This window comes from Giraffa tippelskirchi, chromosome 3 (assembly GCF_054371585.1).
Source record: "Giraffa tippelskirchi isolate mGirTip1 chromosome 3, T2T-mGirTip1v1.2.pri, whole genome shotgun sequence".
NCBI lineage: Eukaryota > Metazoa > Chordata > Mammalia > Artiodactyla > Giraffidae > Giraffa > Giraffa tippelskirchi.
Genome location: NC_137277.1, coordinates 190,622,887 through 190,648,755, shown reverse-complemented (window position 1 = coordinate 190,648,755; position 25,869 = coordinate 190,622,887). Strand labels below are relative to the sequence as shown.

Below are 25,869 nucleotides of genomic sequence, written 5' to 3'. Positions count from 1 at the left end.
CACCTGCCACTGGCAGGAAGCCCAGAGCAGAAATCATTGCTCTAGAGCCTTACCCCTCTCCAGCCTGAGGGAGTGGGTTTCCATTCTGCCACTGATTTGCTGCCTGGGGGAGCAACATTGCAGAAACCCAGAACCCAGAAATGTAACAAGCGTGTGCATTGAAAACATCTACTCTGGAGCCTGACCGCCAGGGTTCAACCCCAGCTCTGCCATCCTTTGGCTGCGTGACCATCAACAAGGTCTAAACAACACCCCGTGCCTCAGTTTCCTCTTCTGTGAGCTGGGCTGATGATACTGGTACCCAGCTCATGAGGTTGTTGTGAAGGCTGATCTTTTCTGATGGGGAAACCCAGGCACGGATGTGAAGTTGCTTGTCCCAGATCCCTCGACTACAGCACGTTAAGGCTGGGAGCATCTGACACACAGGAAGCTCTATTGCTATTACTGCTATTATTTTTCTTATTTCAGAGGGCTTCTGTGAGGGTTGAAAGAGGTCAGTTCCATGTGCCTCCCACAGGGCCTTGCACACAGTAGGTGCTCAATGAACCATTGCTGTGCAAAGATGAGCGAGGCACACATTCCTGAGGCTCTCTCGGTCCAGTGGCCTAATGCTACCTTACACACAGTAGGGGTGCAGCCTTGTTCACTGAACAAGATCAGAGTGATCACTGATGCCAGGAAGAGCCTGGGTCCCTGGAACAGCCACGGTCCGCACCTTCCCTCTCCTGCTGAAGGCAGGCTTGTTTCCAATGGGCTCGGCATCTTCCTGATGCCAGCTCTCACCCACTGCCGGTACAGAGGCAAAGACAGAGATTCTTGTTAAAAAGCAAAGCGCCCACAGGGACAGAAGGGAGGCAGCCAGCACAGCCCCGTGGCCTCAGCCTTTCTGCCTGGCTTCTAGTTGCCTCACTGCCCAGCTTCCCTGGTCCGTTGCGTGGTTTCCAGTTCCTTACCGCCCAGCATCCTTCTCCACGGGGCATAGGCCCCACGCCACGTGCTTGCGGGGCCTGGGGTGGCGACAAGGTGGAAGGATCGTCCTGAACCCTCGGGCCCTCCCGCCCCTGCCCGCCTCCCGGCCCAGATCCTGTGTTGAGCGGGTTGACCGTGAGGGGCTAAATGGATCAATCAGGATGTGGAGGAGAGAGTGGTTTCCATGGCAGCAGCAAGAGGCTAGAGAAGAGAGGCCAGGAGCGGAAGGGGAGGGGAGAGAGCGGGAGGGGTCAGCGCGGGAGGAGCGGGGAGGGGTAGCCGCAGGCCAGAGGGGCAGGAATGGGGTCAGCGGAGAGACGGGGAGCTGGGGCTGGGGTTCGGGGCCGAAGCCCAGGGCAGCAGCTGAGCAGGGTGGGACCAGCCAGGATGGACGGCACAGTGACCCCCACCTTCCATCAACTGGGCATCAACAAGGCCCGAGCAGCAGGGAATCTAAATGTCATCATCCTGCATCCCGGTTACTAACTTCCTGTCCCAGGTTACCTGCGCATCCCAGGCTAGGATCCCTCCATCTAGAAAGTTCCTTGGGAATTCATCTTTGGAAGATAAAATTTGGTTTCCCACGGGCTTTTTCCCACCCTGGAAACAGGTCACTCCCCGTTGGCCTACAGAGAAATCTCGGCTGCTGTCTCTGGATCACCCCTCTGGGCAGGAATGAGGGGGGCTTCCACAGTGACCTTGTTCCAGCCTCAGAACAAAAGGCTCACTACGGCGGTGATGCAGAAGCCAAGGGCCAGCGAGGCAGGCAGGGGACCGGCCTGAGGACACGCAGTCCAGGAGGGCGAGCTGTGTTTGGATAAGCATCCCGCCTCCCCTGCACCTTCTTGTCCAGCGCAAAGGGTCCCTTCTCGGATGAAATGCTAGAACCTAGCAGGGTGCGGCTCAGGGCTGAGCCAGTGGGAGGCAAGCTGCTTCCCTGGGAAAGTCAGCGGAAGGGCAAGGTGGGGTCTCGCGGGTCCTCACCCTCGCCATCAGTGTAGGGAGGGGCTGTCTCTCTGCAGCAGTTGGACCCTAATTAATGCCTTAATGCTCACGGGAAGGAATTGCTGATCCACGAATCTGGGGCCAGGAGCGGCCCCTGGTTGGGGAGGGGAAGGCGGGGTGGGGAGGGGGAGGGGAGGGCGCCCGCCATCCTGGAGCTTCTCCTCCTCACCCCCCTCCTCTGTCATTCCTCCTCCAACTGCCAGCCCCGCATTTGATTGGAAGCCACAGACGTTTCATCCCCACTGAGAGGTTTTATGATGGAAACCATTTTCAGGTTGAAAAGGGGGATGAAATCCCCGCTAATGGCTTTTTAAAGGTTCTGGGGGAAAAAAGGGAGTTTAGGCAGTTTCTGGAAAGAAGGGGAAAACACACAAAGAAAAAGGGAATAAAGCTCTCAGCGCTGAGGGAGGGGCTTCTCGGCCTCTCCCAGGCCTCCTGCACAGAGGTCCCTCTCTCTCCCAACCCCTGGTCCCCAGAACCCTCCAGCTCGAGACAGCCTGTCCACCTCGACCTGGGGCTGCTCAGTATCCTCGGGTGAGCCCACCCCTTTCAGACTGGCCAGACCCCCGGCTGGCTCCTCTGCCCGAGCGGCTGTCTGGAAGCCGGGTCCCCAGCTGTGGGCTTCTAGCCCCTTCGATCTGTTCTGACGCGTCCTTCTCTGACTTGGCTCAGGATGAAGTTGGACCCACACTCTACAGCTCTGCGTTGTAAAAACAGAACCAGATTTTTCCGGCTCTCTGAGACCCTGACTCACAGAGCCTCCCGCTTGTGGCGATCATAGCGGTAGTTCAGTGAAAATCTATTATGTTCCCCCCACCCCCACCCCGTGGGGGTTCTAACCCCATCACCAACCTCAGACCGCCCTGAAGGGGACAATCTGGGTCAGCTGGCACAGGGCGCCTGGCCTGTCCAGCCGGGACCTGCTGCTCACCGCTGGCTGGACCGAGTCAAACCACTCCTCTCTGCAGGGCGCTCCCTTGTTTCATGGGAGGTGCCCGACATCCTGATTCGCCTGAAGCTGAAGGGTTCCTGGGACACAGAATCTTCAGTGCTAAAACCAGGAAACTCTTAGACAAACGAGAACCTGCTAGCTGGTTAAGACCAAGGCTGGGAACTTCCATACGGTCCAGTGGCTAAGACTCCATGCTCCCCAATGCAGAGGGCCCAGGTTCAATCCCTGGTCAGGGAACTAGCTCCCACATGCCACAACTAAAGATTCCATGTGCTGCTGTGAAGATGGAGGGTCCCGTGTGCTGCAACTAAGACCTAGGGCAACTAAATAAATATTAAAAAAAAAAAAAAAAAAGACCAGGCTGGACTGGGAGATCTGATATTAAGGAGAAAAACTCCCAGGCTCATCCACGTGCGACCTGTGCCCATAGGACAGATCCATTCACTAAGGGGAAAGCTTTCTCCTCCACCAGCCTCTGCCTGGCGCACTCTCCATGGCTGCACACCTGTCCCGGGGAATGTCTCCACAGTCTGCTCCTGGAAAGGGCTTACTGGAGGAGAAAATCCAGGATTTGGTCCAAAAGAGGTGAAGGAATGTTTCTGACTCACTGGGTCACAGGCACCTTCCCCAAGAGTGTATGAACCAAGGGAAACTCAGGTCTTACCATTTCAGGTGACCTTAGCTAAGTTCATGCCAAATGGGATGAGACCCTTTGCCCTGGACCTACGTCTAGGCTCTGGGTCCCTTTCTCGACTGACCTGGAGGGTAGACTCACCTCTAGGAGGCCAGGAAAGACCGAGAACATTTCATCGGTTTCAGAAGTTGGGGCGCAGGGGACGGCTGCAGGTGTGGTCCCGGAGGGCAGGCCGAGAGTCAGCATCAGGTCAGCGTGAGAGGAGAGTGATGAAGGCCACCCGGCCAGCTTTGTGGCAGCCCCTGGTGGTTTCAAGGACCCATGCAGAGCTGCAAAATCTATCCATCTCAGGCAAATTCCATTCAATCGTACCATCAGTGCCTTCCAGGCTCCAGGTTCTGTTGGTTTGGTGAAGCCAATGAAGGGTGTGTCTAGTGGGAGAGGGCAAGTTTAAACAGATGGACGAAGCCAAGGCAGAGGGAGGAGGGCTGAGGACCTGAGACATACCTGGGAGCTTATTAGAAACTCTTAAGCCCCGGACCAGAAACCTACTCGAATCTTCATTTGAACCAGATCCTCAGGGGATTCTCCAGCACCTTCTCAGGGTCTCCTGTAGAGGATCCCATCTCAAGATAAGACCTAGATCTAGACAGGCCCTTTCTTTCCTGTCCCCAGCTGCTTTCTCAGACCTGCCTGTTGCAGCAAATGCTACCCCCAGTAGCCAGTTCATTTCTGACTGCGCGGGCAGTGTGTGTGTGTGTGGGGGGGATGATGTGCAACCATCCAAGTCCCATGGAGGGAAAGTTAGACTTGATGAGGGCGGCTGGGTGGGGGGCTGGGGAAGCAGCTGGGGCCGGCCGAGCAGGTGATCCCGGGGCCACTGGACCGAACCAACAGATCTGGGCTGTCCATGGGCTCCCACCCAGGCTCCGCAAACTGCACAGGTGTGCGGGGGGGGGGGCAGGTGCCTCAACCTGCACCCCCACCTTTTATCGGAGATCAGCGTCTCGTTAGCAAATGGCCCAGCAGCACCCATGGCTGCCAGGCTTCATGGCCATTTCTATTAGCTGCCTCAGAGCCCCGCAGAGACGGAGCCGGCATTCTGCAATAGCTCCTCTAGTGTCACGGAGCCGTGACATTTAAACTTGGGGAGGAAGCAGGTGTTGGAGGGAGGGAGAAGCCAGGTCCCGGCCTCGGGGAACGTGCAGCCAATCAGGGAAGCACGGCGGGGGCAGGAACAGTAAAACTTCATTCCTTTCCACTTGAGATCTTTCCAGCAAAAGCCTCATGGACAGCTGGGCAGGCACCCGGCTAATAGGATTGCGGGGGGTGTTTTTAACCTACTTGCAAGAACGAACTATTTCCAGGCTCCTTAGAAGCTCCATTTCTATGCAAACAATGGTTATACAAATGAAAGGCTCTCTCATCTCTTCATTAAAGCAGAGCCTCAAAGGACCAATCGCTACCTGAATCTTTTCCATTAGCCCGGAATGAGGTACTGTCTACATAAATGAAGACCCCTGCGTGACAAAATGCTTTTGAAACAGGGTAGATTATCAAAGTTTGGTTCTGATGAGTCTTCTTATTCGGTTGCTGAATTTTGGCAAGAGATGTGAAGCCACACGCCCCTTTCTTCCCTCCATCCCACCCTCCCTTCCCCCTCTCTGGGTTCAGGGCCTGATCAAGGAGGGTCCCATAGTCAGACTGAGTTTGGGTTCAATCCTCCAGTGGCTGGAAGCCACGGGAAGGTTTTAAATCGAGACAGCCAGATCCTCACTGTGATAAGGTCACTCTGGCAGCAGGGAGAGGACTTGGGCAGGGCAAGACGGCAAGAATGAAGACAGAAGTAGAACGGGTCCAGGCGGAGCGGAATCTGCAGGGTGGAGGGAAGGCGCTGACCGTGGGTCACCTGTCCTGTGAGCACCCGTCCCCTGAAAGAAGACGAGAAGAAAAGGGATCAGAGGCAAATGTCACCCACACTTTCCTCATAGGCCAGTCCTGCAGCCCCCACCCTCCTGCCCCAGCCTCTTTATCCATGCGGCCACACCATGCCAACGGGACTTGCTATTTCGGCTTAGAGCAGCATTTTAAAAGTAGAAATAAGGTAATGCAGAAGGAGCTGCTTCTAAAGAAAGCGCCCCAGGTAGAGTGTGCAGGGGCAGAAAGCCATGAAAAGCCCAGAGGTCTTCATATCATCTCTGTATGAAAGCAGTTAGGCTGCGTCTTAACATTAAAATATGCCCAGCCATGCCACTCCTTGGTGTGAACCCAGGAGAGATGAAAGCATTCGTTCATACAAAGACTTGTCCACATAGGTTCACAGCAGCTTTATTTGTCATGGCTAGAGAGCAGCCCAAGCATCCATCAACAGGTCAGCGGATAGATCAGAGGGGGTATATCTATGCCACAGAGGCCGCTCGGCCTTAAAAAGGAACAGACTTGTGATAACGGCAACATGCATGAATCTCAACAATGACAAGTGAAAGAAACCCAACAAAAAACAGGGCATGTTCTACGGTTCAATTTATATGAATCCCTGGAAAGCGTGAGCCTAGCGCACAGTGACAGATAGTGGATCAGTGGTTGCCTGGCGTTAGGGGCAGAGAAGGGACACAAGGAGGGGCACAAAAGATCACAAGGAAACTTTGGGGGTGATATGTTTACTATCTTGACTGTGGCAGTGGCTTCAGTGCTGTGCACACATGGCGTGGGTGCGTGTGCTAAGTCACTTCAGTTGTGTCTGACCCTTTGCGACCCCATGGACTGTAGCCCACCAAACTCCTCTATCCATGGACTTCTCCAGGCAAGAAAACCGGAGTGGGTTGCCATTTCCTTCTCCAGGGGATCTTCCCGACCCAGGGAACTGAATCCTGGTCTCCTACATTGTAGGCAGATTCTTGACCATCTGGGCCACCAGGGATATTCAATACTTTATTGTAGGATAGACTTTGTGTTAGATGGTTTTGACCAATGATAGGCTAATGGTAGTGTCCTGAGCACATTTACGGCAAGGCTAAGGTGTGACAGTCAGTAGGTTAGGTGTACTAAATGCGTGTTTAGCTTGATATTTCCAACTTTAATGGTTTATCAGGAGGTGACCTCACTGTAAGTTGAGGAAGGTCTCTATTGCTCTGTCTCCTCCCATGCTGTGCACTCATCACTGCAAACACAGTAGACGCTCAATAGTTTATTTCAAAATTTTAATCCATTAATGGTGTAGGGGAAAATCTGACAAGCGCCAGGCTCTTCTCTAAGTACATATGCATTTCATTAATTTAGGTTTCAGGTCTCAGCAAAAGTCACTTACTGGATCATCTGATTCACCAACAATACGGGAAGAGTAACTCTAAATTCTGCAGCCCGTTTCCTCCCAGCCCCGCCCTCTGCTCCCCAGTCCATGATCTCCAGTCTGGGAGAATCTAGAACTCTTCCCAGTGGAGAGACAAAGTCAGGAAAGGAAGGATGATCAGAGGCTGTAAAGTCACACGGGTGTGGAGAACAGGACTACAAAGGGCTCTGCAATTAAGGGGCTCACCGGAAGGTGGAAGAAGGGAATTTAGGAAAATAAAAGACCATCCCATTTCTCCCAGCAGGGCGGAAGCAGATGGCTCTTATTACCTGGAGAGGTAGCAAGGCTCAAAATAGAAAATACGCTCAAGAGCAGTGGAGGCAAATTCTAGTCCCAAGGAGCTCAAATTAATTTGCTGGGAAAGGAAGATCTGAGAAGCAGTGTGGGGATGGGACTGGAGCTTCCAAAGACCTTTTTGGGCCTTGTCGTCCATCAGACTTGGTTTTAAATCATAGCACCCACCTACTCCCTCTGTGACCTCCTCACAGTCCCTCTTCTCTGGATGCCTCAGTTTCCTCATCTATATAATAGGGATAATATTATTGCTATGTAATACATACCAGAGCTGGTTTTAGACACTGCATTATAGTAGGGTAGTGTCAGGGATCCGAGGAGATATGGTAACACAATGCCTCTCACTGTAAATCTCTATAAATACCAGCTCCTCCCAAAGGCTACAATGTCACAAGGCAGGTATTGTAACATTCCTTTACGAGTTGGAGAAACCAAAGCTCAAAGAAGCCAAAGAACTTTATTCAACTTCATGCAGCTAGTCAGGTGCAAAGCCCAGACCAGAACCAAAGGTGTCTAGCTCCTGGCCCTGGTAGCTTCTGCAGCCCTCATTCATACAGTGGATATTCCCGGAGAACCTACCACATGGCCAGGTTCACCTTTAAGGAGCTTATCTGCTTCCCTGGGAAGGAAGACAAATGGGCACCAACAATATGGAGAGGGCAAGTGCTCCAGGTAGACACAGCCCTGGGAAGGCAGAGAGGGACTCTGTCTGCACTGGGAGTGGGCAGTCAGGGCAGCCTGCCTGGCAGAGGCAGCATCTGAATGTGAAACCTAAGGGCCACTATGTACCTAGTGATTCTGGTCTGTTGGGCTCTCAAGCCACATCAGCTCTGAGTTAAGCCCTTGAATTATCCCACATAATCTTTTCAACTGTCTGACGGAAAGGGGTCATGGATGGGGAAAGCGAGACTCAACTGCCAGGCTTTGAAAGAGGCCTAGAGGCTTGTCGTGGGAACAAGAAAGGAAGAGTGGCCCAAGCTGAGGGAACAGGCTGGGCAAAGAGTCACAGATGCAGGAAAAGATCCTTGGCATCTCCGTGTGCACCTGCCCAGGCCCCGACCCCTAAGGCTCAGCACAGGGCACAGTGCACAGTAGGTGCGAATACCTGTGCTCAACACGGATCGCCTACGACCCTGGCCCTGGACCTGGGGAAGCCCTGGTGACCAGGTTTGCCCGGCCTCACCTGAGCCATGGGGGGCCGTGGGGCCAGCCAGTGGGGCCCCGGCTGTCTCTGTAGCCAGCTTTTCAAACACACAGTTACTCGCCCTGCAGAACCTCTGTCAGTGTTAGTAAACTCCAGCTGCTAAAGTGTATTACACTGAACTCACCAGAAACCTTTGCCGTTATTAATGGTTTATTGATTGGAGCCCATGGCTGATGAGAGTAGGTCTCCTCACCCCCAGCCCCCTCGGGGCCCTGCTATCTGCAGAAGGCCTTCTAGCCAGCATGCAGATCAATGCCACTCAAATCTGGAGAAAAAGGGGGTCTCCCGGCCACTCAATCCTCTTTAGGAGGATAACACTGAAGACACAGGCTCAGATGAGGTGCTGAGAAGAGGCGGATTGGTCCAAATCAGAGCTCTGAGTGGAAGCTGCTGAATCTGCAGACAGGAACGAGAATCTGCCTTCGCGTGGGGGAGGGGATGGGGGTACTGCATGGTTTGCAGCAGAGAGAGACTCACAGCACGGCTTTCCGGAAGGTCTCGGCGTCCACGCATTTTGTAACTCTTGTTTGAGTACCTACCACGATGACAAGCACTGCGCAAGGCCCTGGGACACACTGGCCAGCCAGCTGGAAGCAGACCTGGCCTTCAAGGATTCTTATTGTGTGTGGTGGGGGAGGAGGATGTTTGTGAGTTACTAATGTAAACCATGAAGTTACAGTGTAGACAAGGACTACTAAGGAGAGAGGTGCAGAGACCTGCTGAGTGAGTTAGCTGTTGCTACGTAACAAGCAGCCCCAAATCCGCATGGTTTAAAGCACCAGCCAGCCATGCATTACTGCTCAGGAGGCTAAGGGTTGGCCGGGTTTACTCCCGAGTGTGGCCTTCCCTGGACCAGCTGAGCCAGTGGGACCTCCCTCCACTTGCGCTCAGCCTCCATCAGAGGCTTGTCCTCAGGACAGAGGCAGAGGATGGAGAGAGAGAGAGGTAGGTGGAGAGGGAGAGACAGAGATCATTCTTTGGAAACTTTAACTTGGAATTTGTACACCATCACTTTCACCACTATTGGCTGAAGCAAGTCATAAGGCCAAGAATGGGGAAACGGATTCCACTTCTAAGTGGGAGGGCTTCCCTGGTGGCTCAGCTACAAGTAAAGAATCTGCCTGCAATGTGGGAGGCCTGGGTTTGATCCCTGGGTTGGGAAGATCGCTTGGAGGAGGGCATGGCAACCCACTCCAGTGTTCTTGCCTGGAGAGTCCCCAGGACAGAGGAGCCTGGGGGGCTTCAGTGAAGAAGACTCGGCTTCTAGGTGGGAAGAGCTATAAAGGCGTTTTGCAAGATACAGAGAGGCTGTTAATCCAGGTCATCAACGTAATCAATCCTCTATGGCCACCTAGTCCAGGTGGTCACTTTCTAAGTAACTGTGTAACTTGAAGGTTGTAGCCAGAGGAAGAAAATGCAACATTCACAGGAAAACAGACTGTTGCAATCAAAAGTGCTAACTCAGAAAAGAAACTTGGCTCAATGCACCCCTGAGTGTTACCGATAATGGATCCTGGATGGGATTTTGAAACAGAAAAGAGACATTAGTGGAAAAACTGGTGCAATTTGGGTAGAGTCTGGAGTTGAATAAACAATGGTGCGTTAATGTTGGTTCTTAGTCTGACAACTGTACTATGATCACGTGAGAGTTAACGAAGGGGGACAAGCGACGGGTGTTAGGGAACTCTGTTCTCTGTGAAACTTTTCTGTAAATCTAAAACAACTCCAGAATCAAAAGTCTGTTTTTAAAAAAGGAACTTGGCACACGGGAGGAGCGGAAGCAACACCACTGTCCCAGGAGGGAGGGGCTGGGATGCTGCGGGAACCAGCTGTGCTGAGCCCTGTCAGCCCAGATAAGATCCTGGTCTTCACTTAAAGAGCAGAAAAAGGCCTTTGAAGGCCTTTAGGTAGGGGAATGCCATTAATCCAGTTTGCATTTGAAAAGATCTGGGTTCTACCTGGAGAAGGATCAGGAGGGAGATTAGCATGGCAGAGAAGCTGGTTAACTCTCCATCCTGTATTCCAGGTGAGAGAGATGTTGACTGTGGAGATACAGGGAAGAGGATGCTTTAGGATATGTTTGAGAGGTGGAACATCCAGGACTTGGTCGCCGATTGTGTTTGGGGAGTACAGAAACGGGAGATGCCAAGGATGGTGCCTGGAGCATCACGTGGGTCCCTGGTGGAAGGCAGGACCGCTCAGCTAGGGAACTCGGCAGAGGGAACATCCAAGGATGTAGAAATAGTCCCCAAGCAAGAAGCCGCCTCCTTCAAAAAGCACCCGTTCAGACGCCCCAGAGCTGTCTGCTCTGCCACCCGTGTGTCACCTAAACATACGGCTTGTGTTCCTGTCACCTGAACACGTCACCCGTGTCCCTGTCACAGCAATACGCCCTCTGCATAGCTCACCCATGTGGCCGTTGCGTTTCCACCCGTGTGTCAGCCGTGTCGTTATCATTTTATTACATCGCTTGGGCAGCTGCCAGTTCCACGTGTCCCTGGAGCCCGTTCCTTCACAGGGATGCCACCTGTGCCTCTGCAGTAGGCACCTGTAAGCACCACCTAAACACGTCCCTCTGGCTGACTGTCGCTCCGCAGCCCTGCCCGGCAGAGAGGCTTTTTATGTTTTTTCAGGCTAGCTGAGTTACAAACAAAGGAAATAGTTCCCAGAGGGAAACAGTCCCCTGCTGTTTCTGCTGTCAGCATGCCCTTCTCTTTCGAGAAGGGAGACGCATCTTCCCCACCAAGCTTCCCTGATGAAAAACTCCCCGCTCTTGAAGCCCTTTCATGACGGGTCGGAGGACCAGGCTTCCACCTCTGTGTTTTCTGTGCAATGAAGATGTTTGTTTATGCTAATGTGAGCCGGGCGGTGGGTGGCAAGGAGCCGTGGTTAGATGGGTCGGCTTCCTTCACCAGGCACCTGGATGGGGAGAGAGGCTGGGAGCCCAGGTGTGTGCGTGTGTGTGTGCACGCGCGCGCGTGCGTGTGTGGGCACGGAGGTGCAGGTCGGGGACCGTGAGTCACAGGCAAAAGGAGCTGGAAGACGAAGATGGGGGTGGAGACAGCTGAAGAGAGAGGATAAAGGAGTGATCGTGAGGCTCGGCTGCTCGGAAGCAGCAGGTGTAAGAGAGGCTGGCTGAGCCGAGAGCCAACTGAGTTGGCGCGGGGGTGGCTGTGAAGCGGGGACCTGGACACCCCCTTGGTGCCAGCAGGGCTGGGACAGGCGTGCGGGCCTCAGAGCCTCTGCCCATCCTTAGCCACCACCCTCTCCCCCCGCCAGGCCTCTGGGAGGACCGCAGCGCCAGCGTTAGGGTAGGGCCCTGTGCTTGGCGCTTCCTGGGGTTCCCTGAACATCAGCTTCTTCTTGAAGTTTTCTGCGGCTGCGTGAGAACCAAAGACGCAAGTGCAGAGGCCTGCCTCCAGCGGTGGCCAGAACGGGCCCCCGGCAGGCGCTCGATGAGGCCCCGACAAGGCCGGAGCTCGCTCCAGGACACTGCGGTTTCCCTGTCGCGGCCACACGGCCTCTGAGCTCCAGGTCACAGCTCCACCCCTTCAGAGTGTCCAGACCTCACTTGCCAGAAGCCCCCTCTCCCCGACAGGCATCACAGGACCCGGGAACCACAGGCAGTGGTCCCTCGACCACCTTGATGCGGTGTTCCTGCTCCCACAAGTCTTGCGGTCACATCGCCACGTGTAGTCCTCACTGCCGGCCACAGCTTCACCCTCCGGAGCCTAGGGCGCAGGGCCTGGGTGCCGGCGCTGTTCCGGGAAGTTGCTCCCCCTCCCAGCACGCGCGCGGGTGTGCGCTGGTGGGTCCAGGAGCGTTGCTGAGAGAACGCTGGACGGTGGGGCTTTGGGGGTTGGTTTCCTAAGTGCTGTGACTTCCAGCCCCGGACGATGGGTCCCCATTCTGCTCCTCTGTGTCCCCCGCAGGCTGCCCGAGGTCCGCATCTCCGACAACGGCCCCTACGAGTGCCACGTGGGCATCTACGACCGCGCCACGAGGGAGAAGGTGGTCCTGGCTTCGGGCAACATCTTCCTGAACGTCATGGGTGAGTGCGGGGCTCTGGGCCCTGGTGTCGCCATGTGTGTGCACGCGCAAACCCAGGCACGCGGAGGGACTGGCCTGGGAACCACCTGCCCAGACGCCCGCCATACTGGCAGGAGACCCTCTTCTCGCCTCGCCTTGCCCTTGAGGGCAGGAGGCCGGCCGTGCCCAGGTATGACCTGGGGCCTCTCAGGAACCCCTTCTCCTTCCAGTACTGACATCTGGGCCTTAGGGAGATGGGGCCTGGCCTCATCCCCGGAGCCCCGGGACTCGCGCTTTGGCCGGCGAGAATTTTACCAGGGGACCACCCATGCACCCCGATTCGGCGCTTTGAAGAGGCTCTGATACATTGATTAGGATGAAAGAGGAACCGAAGTTTCCCCTTCTGTAAGATGGGAGTGAGATGCAGGCCAACGGGACGTTCATGGACCTCCTAGCTCCAGGCTCTGTGACCTGGTAAGGTCACAGGGAGGAGAGGCTGAGCTGTGTGGACACCTTTTGCAGGTGGAAGCCAGGAGCCATGTTCCTGGAAATACCTGTGGGCAAAGTGCAAAAAGTGGGGGTGGACCCTCCCCAGGGGGATGAGACTCCAGGAGCTTCCGGGGCGCGGGAGGGGCTGAGACAGCGTGTCAGTGACGCTGCCCACGCTCTGCAGAGAGAACGTCCCCTCCGTGTGCTCCCCGAGGCCTTTCCCAGAACGCAGACGCACCGGGAGACAAGCTAGAAAGCGTGTTAGACGGAGTCAGCATTCCTGGGTTTCCACTCTGCGTCTATGCCTCCATCTCTCCATCTGTAAAATGGGGACGAGAATACTAGTGCCTGTCTCTGGTTGGTGTGTCCCCATACCCAGCCTCGGCTTCCCAACTTGTAAAACACAGCCTTTTCCCAAGTGCTCTCAGAAGCTCCTGCCAGCACTGGTGGTCTTGCCAGGTACACTGTTGAGTTCTGGGTCAGCTCTGCGGCCAGGATTCTAAGCATGTGGCCTTGACTCCAGACTCTGTCCTCCCTACTTTCCTTATCCAGTGATATTTGTCAGGGAAACAAAGTTTGCTGTACTCGGGCCATCAGTGAAAGCAAAGCCCCATGGAAAGTCGCTGCTTCTGGGGAAGTGGAAAGCCTCCAAAAGCCTGACCTCCAGAGGGACACCACATCCCACTGGAGCGGCAGATCATGTGTTCTGGCTTCCTGGGGTCAGGCTATGGCTGGGAGGTGGCCGTGCCAGGGAAATCCCCCCTCTTGCAGTCACCCACCCACGGAACAGCTCCTGTGTCCTTCGATAAGAAACGTTCTCAGGGTCTGGCCCTGAGCTGGCCACATCAAGGAAGCCAGTGAGGAATGAAACTCTGTTCCATCGCGGGGCTCCCAGTCTGACGAGGGCCATATTCTCAATCATTTATTCATCAGATATTTGTTGGGAACCTACTATGTGCCGGGTAGTGGCCACACACTTTCAATAGGAAGCGTCTGTGTCCTCGGGGATTTGAATCCTGTGCATGCTGCTGTTTAGTCGCTAAGTTGTTGCATGAGACAAGCCTAAGACATAAGCATAGACAGGTAAGTGGATGACTGCGGGCTCATTCTCAGTCGCTCAGTGTCTGACCCTTTAGGACCCCACGAACTGCAGCCCGCCAGGCTCCTCTGTCTATGGGATTCTCCAGGCGAGAATACTGGAGTGGGTTGCCCTCCTCCAGGGGAGCTTCCCAACCCAGGGATCAAACATATGTCTCCTGCATTGGCAGGTGGGTTCTTTACCACTGAGCCACCAGGGGACACTTAGGAGGTGACTGTGGATAGTGATGAATATTGAGAAGAAAATTATGCAGGGTTATGGGGTCAAGAGTCACTACAAGTGGAGTGGTGGCTAGTTTAGAAAGGGGGCTCAGGGAAGACTCTTGGAGGCCATGCGCTTAAGTGCTTTCCAGACCTTGTGTCCTTTAGACCTCACAGTCAACCCTAGGGGAGGGACTCGTTATCCCTATTTTGCAGACACAGATATGGACGGGCACGAGAAAGCTAGCAACTTGCTTGAAGGCACACAGCAAGGATCACAAAGCCTTCCTGTGAAATCAGGCCACTTAGTGCTGGGGCCAGAACCCAAGCCTCTTGACTCTCGGGCCAGCTGGGTTGCACAGATGGAGGCAGTGTAGACGGTCCACCTGAGGCACATGGTCTCACCAGTTCACCAAAGGATCCTGAGCCGGCCCCTGCCCCAAGTGCGCTCGCTGTCCTTCGTACCGTGAGGAAGTGGAGGGAGGTAGCCCTACGCCTCCCCTGCCAGCTCCCGCAGAGGCAGAGAGGTCTCAGGGACCAGCCTGCGGTGCCTGGCTGGCCCAGTGGTGAGCTCCCAGCAGGCTCTGGGGGGCGGGGGGAGGCTTTGTGCCTCTGGGCCCCTCCCGGGGCAGGTGGCAGTCAAAGCAGGGACGGACAGACAGCTCTTGGGATCCCAGTTACTGAGCAGGAGGCTGAGCTGCCAGGAGGGACCAGAGAGGGGCAGGGCAAGAGATGCCACCCTCCCCCCCCCAGTGCCCCCAGGAAGGCTCTGACCGCTGGATGTTCAGGGCATCCCAGGCGGGGCTCTCCCTGGAATAGCCGCCTCCCCCCATCTCGGTTAGTCCTCTGACTGATCACAGAGTTTGTCACCAGTCTCTCCAGCCCCTTATCCCCTGATGGGTCAGGTTCACTGCTGCTTGCTGTGTCCACAAGACTAGATACCTTGTCCCACCCTGGCATGTGCCTGATGGTCAGTGACCTTTCTGCTTCATGCACGTTTTCTTATGGAATCCTAGGGGCAGCCCTGGGAGCTGGGAGATGTTGTGACCCGTTATAAGAGGGGACCGAGGCTTAGGGAGGGGAAATGATTTATCTAGAGTCGTAACAGCCATTTGAGGCCAAAGCCCACAGTCTAAACTATCAGGTCTCAAATTTGAATGAGCGTCAGAAGCACCTGGAGGGCTTATGAAGATGCAGCTCCTGATTCAGCAGATCTGGGTAGGGCCTGGGAATCTGCATTTCTTACAAGTTCCCTGATGGTGCAGGTGCCAGGACCACATTCTAGGACTGCTGGCCTAAACCTCTAAGTCTTCCAAAAATACTCATTCTGTAATATCTCTGTTGGTATCTTTATCTATACATGTATCAGCAGCTACTCTTATTTATAGGCAAATATATTTCTCCTTCCTCCTTCTGATTCTCACCTCCCTCCAGCCACCGGAGAATGCCCCATCCCTTCCACATACAAGATAAGGACACGCAGGTTTGGATGTGAATCCCAGATCCACCAGGTGACCTTGGATTCATTAGCCTCCCTGGGCCTCAGTCTCTCCATCTGTAAAATAGGGGTAAGGATACCTCCTTCTGAGGGTGATTGTGAGGTTTAAATCAGAAAAGGTTTGCAAACACCTAGTCCAGCTTGAGGCGGCCAGGCGGCTCAGTAGGTCCGATTTCACTGTCTTTATGCACACCGTCTTGGCCTGCCGGCTCTCAGGCCTGGATGTGGCTGCCTCCTCCTTGCCCCTGGTTTTAGCCCTGGCACAGAGAAGTCTCGCCCACTATTTCTTATTCCAAGGAGCTTTAAGCCAGTCTGAGAGATGAACGCTCACAGCTTTGTGGCCCTTGGAAAGGGAGTCCAGCTCCTGGGTGTCAGGATGGCCTGATTCTATCCATCCTCCTGTAGGTCAACCCATCCTGGGAGGAGCCAGAATACTTCCCAGCTTTGAAAAGGAAAGCCACACCTCACCCTTGGCCACTGTGTGCCAATTCCATGGTACTTCCAATAGAGCCTTTCACCTGATTCTCACAACAGTCCCTAAGGGGCAAGATTGCTAGTATCCCCAATTCCCAGATGAGAAGACTGAGGCTCAGGGAGAGGAAAGGCCCCACTGGTGGCAGCCCCAGCCCCAGAGCAGCTTGGCTTTGGAGGCTCACCAAGGTCCAGACTGGTGAGGGAAAGGCTGCGAGAGACCGAGGTGCTGAGTATAAGGCCGTTTCCTGTGTATCATCTCCTGTGACCCAGCGGCCGCATCAGAACACGAGGCAGAGCCTGCACTGTGCACGCTGTGTGGGCCCAGGTGCAGAGAAGCAAGTGGCTTCTCAGCCAAGATTGGGAGGATTAAATGACATAATCCATAGTGTAGAAGGTTCTGAGCCCAGACGCAGTCTGAGTGTTCCAGAAATAGTATCTCTCTACCAACTACTATATATAAAAGAGATAAACAACCACCCTCCTACTGCAGAGCACAGGGAACTATATTCAGCATCTTGTAATAAACCATAATGGAAAAGAGCATGAAATAGAATATGTATATATGCATCCATATATATACATATGTATATCTGTATCCACAAGAGTGGATATATGTATATGCATAACTGATTCACTTTGCCGTATGCCAGAAATTAACACAACGTTGTAAATCAAATCATTCCTTGGTTCGGTCCAAAGGTTAGGCCTCTGTGCTTTCCCTGCCAAGGGCCTGGGTTCAGTCCTTAGTTGAGAAACTAAGATCCCATAAGCTGTGCAGTGTGGCCAATAATGATGATAATTTCTTAAAAAACAGTGCGTGCGTGTGTTAGTCAGTCTGTCAGACTCTCTGCGATCCCACGCACTGTAGCCCACCAGGCTCCTCTGTCCGTGAAATTCTCCAGGCAAGAACCCTGGAGTGGGTTGCCATTTCCTTCTCCAGGGCTCCTGTAGAGGAAATGAGAATTGGACGCCTCAAGTGCAAGGGAGCCCCCCGTCGGACTCTCTCAGTGTGAATCGACTATACTTCAATATACATAAATACACAAATAAATAAAAATAATCTCTCTCACAATAAACAGTGTTCATGTCAGTTAAAGATCAGGCACAGTTAGAAAGGTTTAAACTTGGCGTCCCCTCCTCTCCCACAACTCTCCTCTTTAGATAGGCAGGTTTCCGAAATTCAAGTCGACTCACTGTTCTGACCCGTCCGTGGCATGACATAGAAAGACCCTATTCTGTCACACGCACGCACACAATGACCTCCAGGCAAGTGGAAGTCATTGGAAGCTGGGGTCTCCTTTGGGCCACCAGGGACCCTAAGGGCCATGACGGCCAACAGCAGGGCAAGATAGCTCCTGCCCCATTTGGGGGACAACGAGAAGCTTCCCAGAACAGTGGTGGGGAGGAACCGAGGAGCTGGGCAGCGCCCACCCCCACCTGCACGAGCCTCACAAGCTCAGAGCGGGTCCATGGAGAGTCGGGCGTCCCGGTCTGCCACCACCAAGACTGCATCTGTCCGGAGCATTCTAACGCGCTGTTTCCAGAGGCCTCGGGGTGGAGATCAAAATGCAAGCGCAGCTGTAATTTCACGCCTATAACATCCCCGCTCTGTGGTGGGGAAAGACATTCGGGAGCCCCGTGGGTGAAACCGAGGGTTCGCGCCGCACACAGTCATTAAAATGTTTTTATCCGAGCTGCAGATAAATTGTAAGCCAATTTGAAAGTTGCATGCTAGGCCCCGGGAACGCATTATACACAGTCACGGAAGGCTCGCCGAGACTCTTCTTGGGGGTGTAGGTCACGCAGGGGAGCGTGTTCAGCCTGGGATGTTACAATCAATTAAATGTTGAAGGGCCCAGACACCCCCACCCGCCGAAGCAAAAGAGGCTGTTCTGGTTCTGACACAAGACCGAGGCACAGGGCTTCCGGCCGCCCTCCCCGGGCAGAGCTGCGTCCAAAGGGGCCTCTAACCCAGAGCCAGTAATCAAGGCCCCTAGCAGGCAAGCACGCCTTTATGCCCTTCCCTGTGCGCTGAGTATTCGAGCTACGGTTCACCGCGTGACTCTCACGAGTGCCTCTCAAAGCAGGTGTTGTCATCCCCATTCTACAGACGAGGAAAGGAGGCTCTGGGAGTTTAAGGGGCTCGTCCATGTGAGTGCCAGAGCCGAGGCCCCCAGCAGGTCTGCCCGAGACTAGAGCTGAGGTTCCTAACAGCTTCTCTGAGCCGCCGACTTTGGCACAAAGACCGTTGATGATGCAAGTGCCAAGGGAGCACAGGGGGTGGGAGGGTAGTACAGAACCAAGAGTGGGTACCCTGGGGGGCCTGCAGCCCAGCTGGGAGCACCTCGCGTTCAGACCCCAGTGGGGCTGTGGTTCGTTCATGGGCCTGCAGTAGTGGGGGGCGGGGAAGAGCACAGCCGTCAGGGCCCCCACCCTGCCTGCTTATCCATTCCTGCACCCAAGCCCCCAGAAGCTGCTCTCCCATCCCCTACCACCCAGGGCCCCTCTACTCAGGCCCTCTGAATGGAGCACTGGACTTGGAGTCCAGCTGACCCGGGTCCAAATCCAGATCAGTGTCCACATATGACATGGACAGTCCAGTATTGATCTTCCTGTCTGTTAAACACAATGCCACAATGTCTTCTTTTGTTCAAATATATTCAGATCAGTTCAGTTCAGCCACTCAGTCGTGTCCGACTCTTTGCTACCCCATGGACCTCAGCATGCCAGGCCTCCCTGTCCATCACCAACCCCCAGAGTTTACTCAAACTCACGTCCATTGTGTCGGTGATGCCATCCAACCATCTCATCCTCTGTCGTCCCCTTCTCCTCCTGCCCTCAATCTTTCCCAGCATCAAGGTCTTTTCAAATGAATCAGTTCTTTGCATCAGGTGGCCAAAGTATTGGAGTTTCAGCTTCAGCATCAGTCCTTCCAATGAATATTCAGGACTGATTTCCTTTAGGATGGACTGGTTGGATCTCCTTGCAGTCCAAGGGACTCTCAAGAGTCTTCTCCAACACCACAGTTCAAAAGCATCAATTCTTCGGTGCTCAGCTTTCTTCACCGTCCAACTCTCACATCCATACATGACCACTGGAAAAACCATAGCCTTGACTAGACGGACCTTTGTCAGCAAAGTGATGTCTCTGCTTTTTAATATGCTGTCTAGGTTGGTCATAGCTTTTCTTCCAAGGAGCAAGTGTCTTTTAATTTCATGGCTGCAGTCACCATCTGCACTGATTTTGGAGCCCAGAAAAATAAAGTCTGTCACTGTTTCCACTGTTTCCCCATCTGTTTGCCATGAAGTGATGGGACTGGATGCCATGATCTTAGTTTTCTGTATGTTGAGCTTTAAGTCAACTTTTTCACGCTCCTCTTTCACTTTCATCAAGAGGCTCTTTAGTTCTTCTTCACTTTCTGCCATAAGATGGTATCATCTGCCTACCTGAGGTTATTGATATTTCTCCCAGTAATCTTGATTCCAGCTTGTGCTTCATCCAGCCCAGCATTTCTGATGATGTACTCTGCATAGAAGTTAAATAAACAGAGTGACAATATACAGCCTTGATGCACTCCTTTCCTGATTTGGAACCAGTCTGTTGTTCCATGTCCAGTTCTAACTGTTGCTTCCTGACCTGCATACAGGTTTCTCAGGAGGCAGGTCAAGTGGTCTGGTATTCCCATCTCATTAAGAATTTTCCACAGCCTGTTGTGATCCACACAGTCAAAGGCTTTGGCGTAGTCAATAAAGCAGAAGACGATGTTTTTCTGGAACTCTCTTGCTTTTTCGATGATCCAGCGGATGTTGGCAATTTGATCTCTGGTTCTTCTGCCTTTTCTAAATCCAGCTTGAACATCTGGAAGCTCACGGTTCACGACTGTTGAAGCCTGGCTTGGAGAATTTTGAGCATTACTTTACTAGCGTGTGCGATGAGTGCAATTGTGTGGTAGTTTGAGCATTCTTTGGGATTGGAATGAAAACTGACCTTTTCCAGTCCTGGTATATTATAAGGTGATTCAGCTGTCCATACAGATAGACATTCTAAATCTCAATTCTTCATTCATTCATTTATTTACTAAATATTTGTTGACACCGGGTACATTCCAGGCGCTATCGGATGTATGGGAACTCAGCTTTAGCAGTTGGACAGCCAAAGTTCCCAGTCCTCTGGGAAGAGACAGTGCAGGGGGGAGGCAGACACTAGCAAGTAGACAGCCAGGGCTGTGATGCATTGGAGGCAGTCAAGCAAAGCAGAGGGAAGTGGGGCTCTTGTAAACAGAGTGAACAGCAAGGCCTCTCTGAGAAGGTGACTCTTTAAAAAGGTGAGGCCTGAGCCGTGTGGGTTTCATGCCTTCATGCAACCAATTCTACAACCCCTTACTTACTCAGCATCTCCCCGGTGCCAGGCATAGTTCTAGGCGATGAAGACACTTCTCATGGAGGGAGGCAGCTCATGGCGCAGATGCAGGAGCAACGCTTGGGGACCTTGCTGAGTCCCCAGGGCTGCCGGTAACACATGATCCTAACCTGGGTGGCTTTAAGCAGCAAGAATATGTCCTCTTGCAGTTCTGGAGGCTAGAAGTCCAAGATCAAGGTGTAGGCAGGCCTGTGCTCCCTCTCACAGCTCCAGAGAAGAGTCCTCGCTTGCCTCTTCAGCTGCCTGCCAGCCATTCTCAGCATCCTTGGCTTGTCAATGCATCGCTCCCATGTCTGCCTCCATCCTCACCTGGCGTCTTCCCTCTGAACTTCTGTGCCTCTGGGTCCCAACTTCCTTCTGCTAAGGACACAAGACGCTGGATGAGGAACCACCCTCAGCTATTGTGACCTCGTTTTAACTTGGTTACATCTGCAAAGATCCTGTTTTGCAATAAGGTCCCGTTCACAAGTCCCGGGGAGTTAAGGACTACGGCGTATCTTTTGTGAGCAGGTGAAAGCGTTAGTTGCTCGTTGTGTCCGACTCTTTGCAACCCCATGGACTGTAGCCTGCCAGGTTCCTCTGTCCGTGGAATTCACTAGGCAAAAATACTGGAGTGGGTGGTTCTCTTCTCCAGGGGATCGTCCGGACCTAGGGATCTAACCAGGGTGTCGTGCCCTGCAGGAGGATTCTTTGCTGTCTCAGTCACCGGGGAAGCCTTATCTGTTGGTGGGGAGACACCATTAAACCCATACAGTAACTGAGCCCGGAGGTAGAAGCACAGACTCGCTTGTCTGATTTCAAAGCCCACACTCTGGGCTCCCAACCACAGGAGTCACTGTTTGCATGCGTTTGCTCACCGGCCAGGCACTGCACTAAGCTTTTCACAAGTTAATTTACTGACCAGTCACAAAGGCTCTGCAAGGCAGGTACTGCCACTTCCCTTTTGACAGGTGAAGAAGCTGAGAGGTTACACCACTCACCCAGGCCACCCAGCCCGCTAGTGCCAAAGCTGGGTTAAGTGCATCCCAGACTCTGAACCATTCCACTCTACTGGAAGGCACAGTATTGATAAGTATTAATAAAATGCTCTATCTTAGGATCCCTGTGTCTGTTCTAGAGGCTTCCAAGTGAGATTGGCAGATGAAGGTAGAATTCTGCAACCCGAGGCCACAGTGGCACCAAACCACACTATATGCTTTTCCAAACCTGGGGTCTGGGGACACAGCTTCCACCCCAGAGAGAGCCTGTTAATAAACTTTGCATAGCTTGTCTTTTTCATCAGTTATGTTTTACTGAATTTTTATTAAGCATATCTGGTGCTTTTTTCCCCTTGTTTTTTTATTTCAAATGATTTTTATTGTGATAGAATTCACATAAGATATAATTCACTCATTCAAAGCACATGAGTCGATGGTTTCCTGGCCAGGCCTCCTGGAAGTAGGCTCAGCCTCTGTCACCCTCCCCACCCCAACCTGCTGATGGCTCTCTCCAGCCCTGGGGTGAATTTCTTTTAATGGAGTGAAATAATCAGAGTCCAGAAAGAAATCCTCACATCTGTAGTCAATTGATTCTCAACAAGGATGCCAAGACAATTCTGTGGGGAAGGAAGAGTCTGTTCCAAAAAACAGTGCTGAGACAACCAGATAACCACATGCAAATAATAAAGGTGGGCATTCCCTCACATCATGTACAAAAATCAACTCGAAATCCACCATCAATCTGAATGTAAGAGTTAACACTATAAAACTCTCAGAAGAAACACACAGGAGAAAATTGTGACCGTGAGTCCACCGGTCTGATGCCTGTCTCCAGTGTGAGTCTGCTGCCCCTCTGCTGTGTGACTTGGGGCCACGAGTCCCTGAGAAGCCTCCCCCGCTACCCCTGCACCCCGCCCCGGGGCCATTTCCTGGAGCTTTCCCATTAGGAGGAACTCACCCTGGGGCTGGTGAGGGTTACAGGCCTGCCTGGAGGGTAACAGAAGCTGCGCCCACTTCCACCAGGCCAGGCCAGAACCTAGGATTTCTGGAGAGATCTGGAACTCTGCTTTATAAAACCAGATTCTTTTCTTTTTGAAGGTCATACTCTATTTATAGTTATTATAAAAATTTGGCTATGTTCCCCCTGTTGCACCATGTATCCTTGTAGCTTATTTTTTTTTTTTTAATTTTTATTTTCTATTGGAGTACAGTTGATTTACAATGTTGTGTTAGTTTCAGGTGTACAGCAAAGTGATTCAGTTATACATACACATATATCTATTCTTTTTCAAGTTCTTTTCCCATTTAGGTTATTACAGAATATTGAGTAGAGTTCCCTGTGATATACAGTAGGTCCTTGTTATCTATTTCATATATGAAAGTGAAAGTGAAGTCACTCAGTTGTGTCCGACTCTTTGCGACTCCGTGGACTGTAGCCTACCAGGCTCCTCCGTCCATGGGATTCTCCAGGCAAGAATACTGGAGTGTGTTGCCATTTCCTTCTCCAGGGGATCTTCCCGACCCAGAGATCGAGCCCGGGTCTCCCTCATTGGAAGCAGATGCTTTAACCTCTGAGCCACCAGGGAAGTAGTATGTATATTGGGCTTCCCTTGTGGCTCAGCTGGTAAAGAATCTGCCTGCAATGCAGGGGACCTGGGTTCAATCCCTGGGTTGAGAAGATCCCCTGGAGAAGGGACTGGCTACCCACTCTAGTATTCTGGCCTGGAGAATTCCATGAACGATATAGTCCATGGGGTTGCAAAGAGTCAGACACGACTGAGCGACTGTCACTTTCTTTTCTGTAGTGTGTGTATATTAATCCCAGACTCCCAATTTACCTCTCCCCAACTCCTTGTAGCTTATTTTATACCTAGTAATTTGTGCCTCTGACCCCTCTACTCTTATATATTGCCCCTCCCCCTTCCCTCTCCCCAGCGGTGACTATTAGTTTGTTCTCTACAGCTATGAGTCTGCCTCCTTTTGTTATATTCACATTTGTTGTGTTTTTCCGATTCCACATGCAAGTTATATCATACAGTATTTGTCTTTCTCTGTCTGACTTATTTTAGTATTTAGCATATTTAGGTGTTCAGCATAATACCCTCCAAGTCCATCCATGTGGCTGCAAATGGCAAAGTTTTGTTCTTTTTGATGGCTGAGTAGTATTCCACTGTGTACCACATCTGCTTTATCCATTCATCTGTTGATGGATGCTGAGGTTGCTGCCATATCTTAGCAGTACTGTGAATAATGCTGCTATAAACATAGGGGTACACGTATCTTTTCTAATTTGTGTTTTCAGATATATATCCAGGAGTGAAATTGCCAGGTCCTACGGTCATTCTGTTTTCAGTTTTGTGCAAATGGGTGCAGCCATTCTTGAAAACAGTAAGGCCAGATTCTGGAACTCGAGTCTCTGGATTCCCAGTCTAGTGTTCCTGTCTAAAAAAAGGAGCACCTCCCCAGGACCAGTTACTGGAGTGTTGAGAACCTCTCTTGACTTGAACAGGAGGAACGCCTCTGGCTCCAAGCAGGATGGGGAGCAGTGAGGGCCTGGGCAGACCCGGCGTTCCTCAGAGACTCACTGCTGCTCCCCAGGCCCGAGCAGAGCTGGAGAAGCTCAGCTGTGCCTCTCTGCAGGCTGCCCGCAGAAAGCGGCTGCAGTCGGTAGGATCCAAAGCCTGCCCGTGGGGCAGGACAGCTGTGGGGCCCTGGCGGCTGTGCAGGACCAGTGTGCAGTGGGGGCATACGGTGGTCCAGGGGTAGGTCAGTCAGTGCAGGGAGGTGGCTGGTCTGAGAATCCCTGGGGGGTCCCCAGGCAGGGGAGCTGGGAGGCGTGATTCCGAGCCGTCCCTGCAGCCCCCACCATAGTCCAGGCCGCCTGCTGGGTGAGAAATGATCAGCTCATTCCCCTGTCTTGGAGCGGGAGGAGACAAGCCACCTGCTGGGCTTGAACTAATTACAAGAACCAGCCCCGGGCGATTGCAGTGGCCCTGGGCTCCAGAGAGCACAGGCTGCTGTGAGGAGGAGACGGTGGGGGACGAGTTGGGAATCGGCCAGAGCTGCAGAGGTGTCCTGGGGTGCGGAGGGGAAGAGGGTGCGAACCCAAACCTCCACCTCCCTCCCCAGATGCCCCCAGGGTCCTGAGGACCTGACCCGGGTGCTTCTGTCCACCACGCAAACACCTGGGCTCCTCCAAGCCCTCTCGCCTCCCCCACCAGCCCTGGGTGAATGACAGGAAACGTGTGTGCGTGCACATGCGTGCTCGGTTGTGCCCGGCTCTCTGTGACCCCATGACTGTAGCCCACCAGCCTCCTCTGTCCATGGAATTCTCCAGGCCTGAATACTGGAGTGGGTTGCCATTTCCTCCTCCGGGGGAATCTTCCTGACCCAGGGGTCGAAACTGCGTCTCTTGCATCTCCTGCATTGGCAGGCTGATTCTTTACTAACTGTGCTCAAACTGGAAATAGGAGAAGGCTGGGTAACCCCAACTGAAGAAAAGATCCTCTGTTCAATAAGTTGAGTAGAAACAGCATTCAGCTCCCAGGAGAGTCGATGGATGGTTAAGGGTACGGGCCTTGGATTCAGCCATGATTTTGAAACCCAGCTCTGCAACTATGAGTAATAGGAGCAGGAAATGTTTATTGAGCATTTACTACACTCCGATATTCTTACCCGGGAAATCCCACGATCAGGGGAGCCTGGCAGGCTATAGCCTCTGTGGTTGCAAAAGAGTCAGACAAGCCTGGGTGACTAGACAACAGCAGCAACACACCAGGCATGGCCCTGCTTTACACCTGCTCACGCGCTCATCTGAGCAGCCCTCTCAGGGAGGGTCTTCGATTTTCTCCCCGTTTTACACATGTGGAAATGGAGAAGCTAAAAATCGTCCAATGGCACGGGTCCAGCAAGGCTACAACTGGGACTCAAACTCAGGCAGGCTGGCTCCAGAAGCAGTGGGTTAGAGGACTAACTATCTGCACTGACAGGCTATTTTACCTCCTTGAGCCTTAGTTTTCCCATCTGCTAAATGGGGATAACAATAACACCTTCTCTGTTGGGCTACGGCACGTAAAGGCTTCTGTCCCAAGCTCATAGTGAGCATTTGTGGAAAGGGTAGTCATTCTTCTCACCCCTTTTGCCTTAATCTTCATCCTGGAAATGTCAGTGGGGCCAGGGAATAGGGTCAGGGATGCCGGGGAGTGCCATCAGCCCAGTGGGAGCCCTATAAGCCCAGCAGTGACAACTGTGGCCTCTCACCCTGGACCCTGGTAAAG

The 25,869-nt window shown here is 53.0% G+C and overlaps 1 protein-coding gene across 1 annotated transcript in view; it reads left to right on the top strand.

Moving 5' to 3' along the window:
* IGSF21 (immunoglobin superfamily member 21) overlaps positions 1-25,869 on the top strand; it is a 271,583-nt gene that overhangs the window by 214,536 nt on the left and 31,178 nt on the right. The window contains exon 4 of the mRNA XM_081576094.1: positions 12,340-12,458. Within this exon, the coding sequence (XP_081432220.1) occupies positions 12,340-12,458 (119 nt within the window). The remainder of the gene's footprint in view (positions 1-12,339; positions 12,459-25,869) is intronic.